General features: G+C 69.9%; 1 protein-coding gene across 1 annotated transcript in view; it reads right to left on the minus strand.

Moving 5' to 3' along the window:
- Window positions 1-580: 580 nt before the first annotated feature.
- Window positions 581-1,843, minus strand: part of MNEG_12932 (hypothetical protein) — a gene marked incomplete at both ends in the record, with an annotated part of 2,558 nt that continues 1,295 nt past the window's right edge. Inside the window, 3 exons of the mRNA XM_014038597.1 lie at window positions 581-801; window positions 972-1,095; window positions 1,523-1,834. Of these exons, the coding sequence (XP_013894051.1) occupies window positions 581-801; window positions 972-1,095; window positions 1,523-1,834 (657 nt within the window). The remainder of the gene's footprint in view (window positions 802-971; window positions 1,096-1,522; window positions 1,835-1,843) is intronic.

Genomic DNA, 1,843 nt, shown 5'->3' on the forward strand with positions numbered 1-1,843 from the left:
CCCGCCACGCCCTCGCCTGCCGCCGCCTCGCGCGCAGGCGAGCCCTGCGGTGCCGCCGCGCCTGCCGCCGCGCTGCCCGCGCCGCGCCGCTGCTCAGCGGCGGCGGCCGCGCGCTCGCGCATGACCTCCTGCTCTCGCGCTTGGCGGTTCTCCCGCTCCAGGCGGCGCCGTGCCCTGGCGGCTTCCTCCGTGGCCCTCTGGTTGCGTATTGTCTCCTGGATGATGTCATAGCTCTCCAGCCACTGGCGCGGACCCAGGTAGCGCACGGTGTACCTGGGGCCGCCAAGGGTTTTTTTGGGTGTGGGCAGGGCGAGGCTTCTTTTGGGGTGGGCAGCGCGCCAGGTTGTCTGGGTGTGGGCAGGGCTGCGGTATGGTGGGGGCAGCGCCATCCGCGACCCTGCCGGGCGCCCAGCGCCGACCACCCCTTTCCTCGCCAGGCACGGCCCCGCCAGGGCATGGGGATGCCTCCCCAAATACACACGCATACACACACACTCTCACAAGAACACAAACACACACACACACACACACACACAACAACTCACACACAAAACAGCCCCCACCCCCCACACGCAGCCGCTCACTCCTGCTTGGTCGGGTCCTCCTCCTCGTCCGCGAGCCGCCTCAGCTCCGCCGCCGCCGCCTCCGCCCCCTCCCCGCGCGCCTGCTCCGCAAGCAACCGGTGGATGCGGCCGCGGATGCAGCGGCGCAGCAGGCTGGCGTTCTGCGGGCTGAACCAGTCGGCGGTCAGGAAGCCGGGGAACGACGACATGGAGGGCCCGGGCGAGGCCACGTCGGGCCCTGGAGGGGTGGTTGGAGGTGACGAGATCGGGTCAACGTGCCCAGTGGCGACGTGGCGTGGTCAAGGGAAAGCACGGAGTGAGGACAGGGGCAGAAAGAAGCAGGGTGATGGCAAAGTTGGAGGTGGCAGAGATGCCCGGTGCGCGCTGTTGCGTGCGGTCGGCACTCACCGGCGCCGCCGCGCGGCCGTCTGTCTGGCGCGAAGAGGCGCGGCTCCAGGCCGTGGCGCGGCGCCGCGTGGGCGAAGAACTCGAGGTAGGCCAGCAGGAAGAGGCCGCAGTCACAGTAGTTGTCCTGGTGTGTGTGTTTGTGTGTACATGTGTTGTGTGTGTGTGCGTGTGTGTGTGTGTGTTTGTTTGATGGGAGAGAGAGCAGGGGGAGGGGGCAGGGTACATGCGTCAGAGCAGGAGACATTTGGTGGGTGAGCTGGGGGTGCTTGTGGGGCGAGCCCGGGGCTTGAGGTGTGGTACAGAAACGCAGACTGACGAGTGCAGAAGATAGATATGTGAATGTCGATTGCGTGGGAGTGTTCGAGTGACAGGTTGGCAGGGGTTGGGGGGGATCGGTGCGGGGGCGTGGGAATGGACAGGGTCGAGTGCTTGAAACGGCGCCGTCTGACGTGGCCACTTAATGAATCGCACAACAGGGCAGGCCCCTTTCCCTGGGCACGTCGGCGGCGGCGACGCCAGCAGGCACGCGCGCGCGTGGGACCCGTGCTCACCTGGCGCGGCAGCGTCTCCACGCGCTTGTCCGGCAGCACGTCCGGGGACAGCTGCACAGGCACCAGCTCGGGGTGCCGCAGCGACCACTCGTACGGCACGTTGCCGCCGCCGCCGCCGCCGCCCGCAACAACCGCCTTGACGCCGCCGGTGCCGCCCTCCGCCCGATCCGCTGCACCGCCATCCCCCTGCGGCGCCGGCGCCGGCGTCGGCTCCTGGGAGCTGCCGCTGGGGCGGTCCGCTGCGCGCCCCTCCCCCGACTCCGCCGCCCCGGCCGCCTCCGCCGCCTCAGCCGCGCGCGCGCTGGCGGTGGCCTTTGCGGC

Source organism: Monoraphidium neglectum, assembly GCF_000611645.1.
Source record: "Monoraphidium neglectum strain SAG 48.87 unplaced genomic scaffold scaffold03524, whole genome shotgun sequence".
NCBI classification, from domain to species: Eukaryota; Viridiplantae; Chlorophyta; class Chlorophyceae; order Sphaeropleales; family Selenastraceae; genus Monoraphidium; species Monoraphidium neglectum.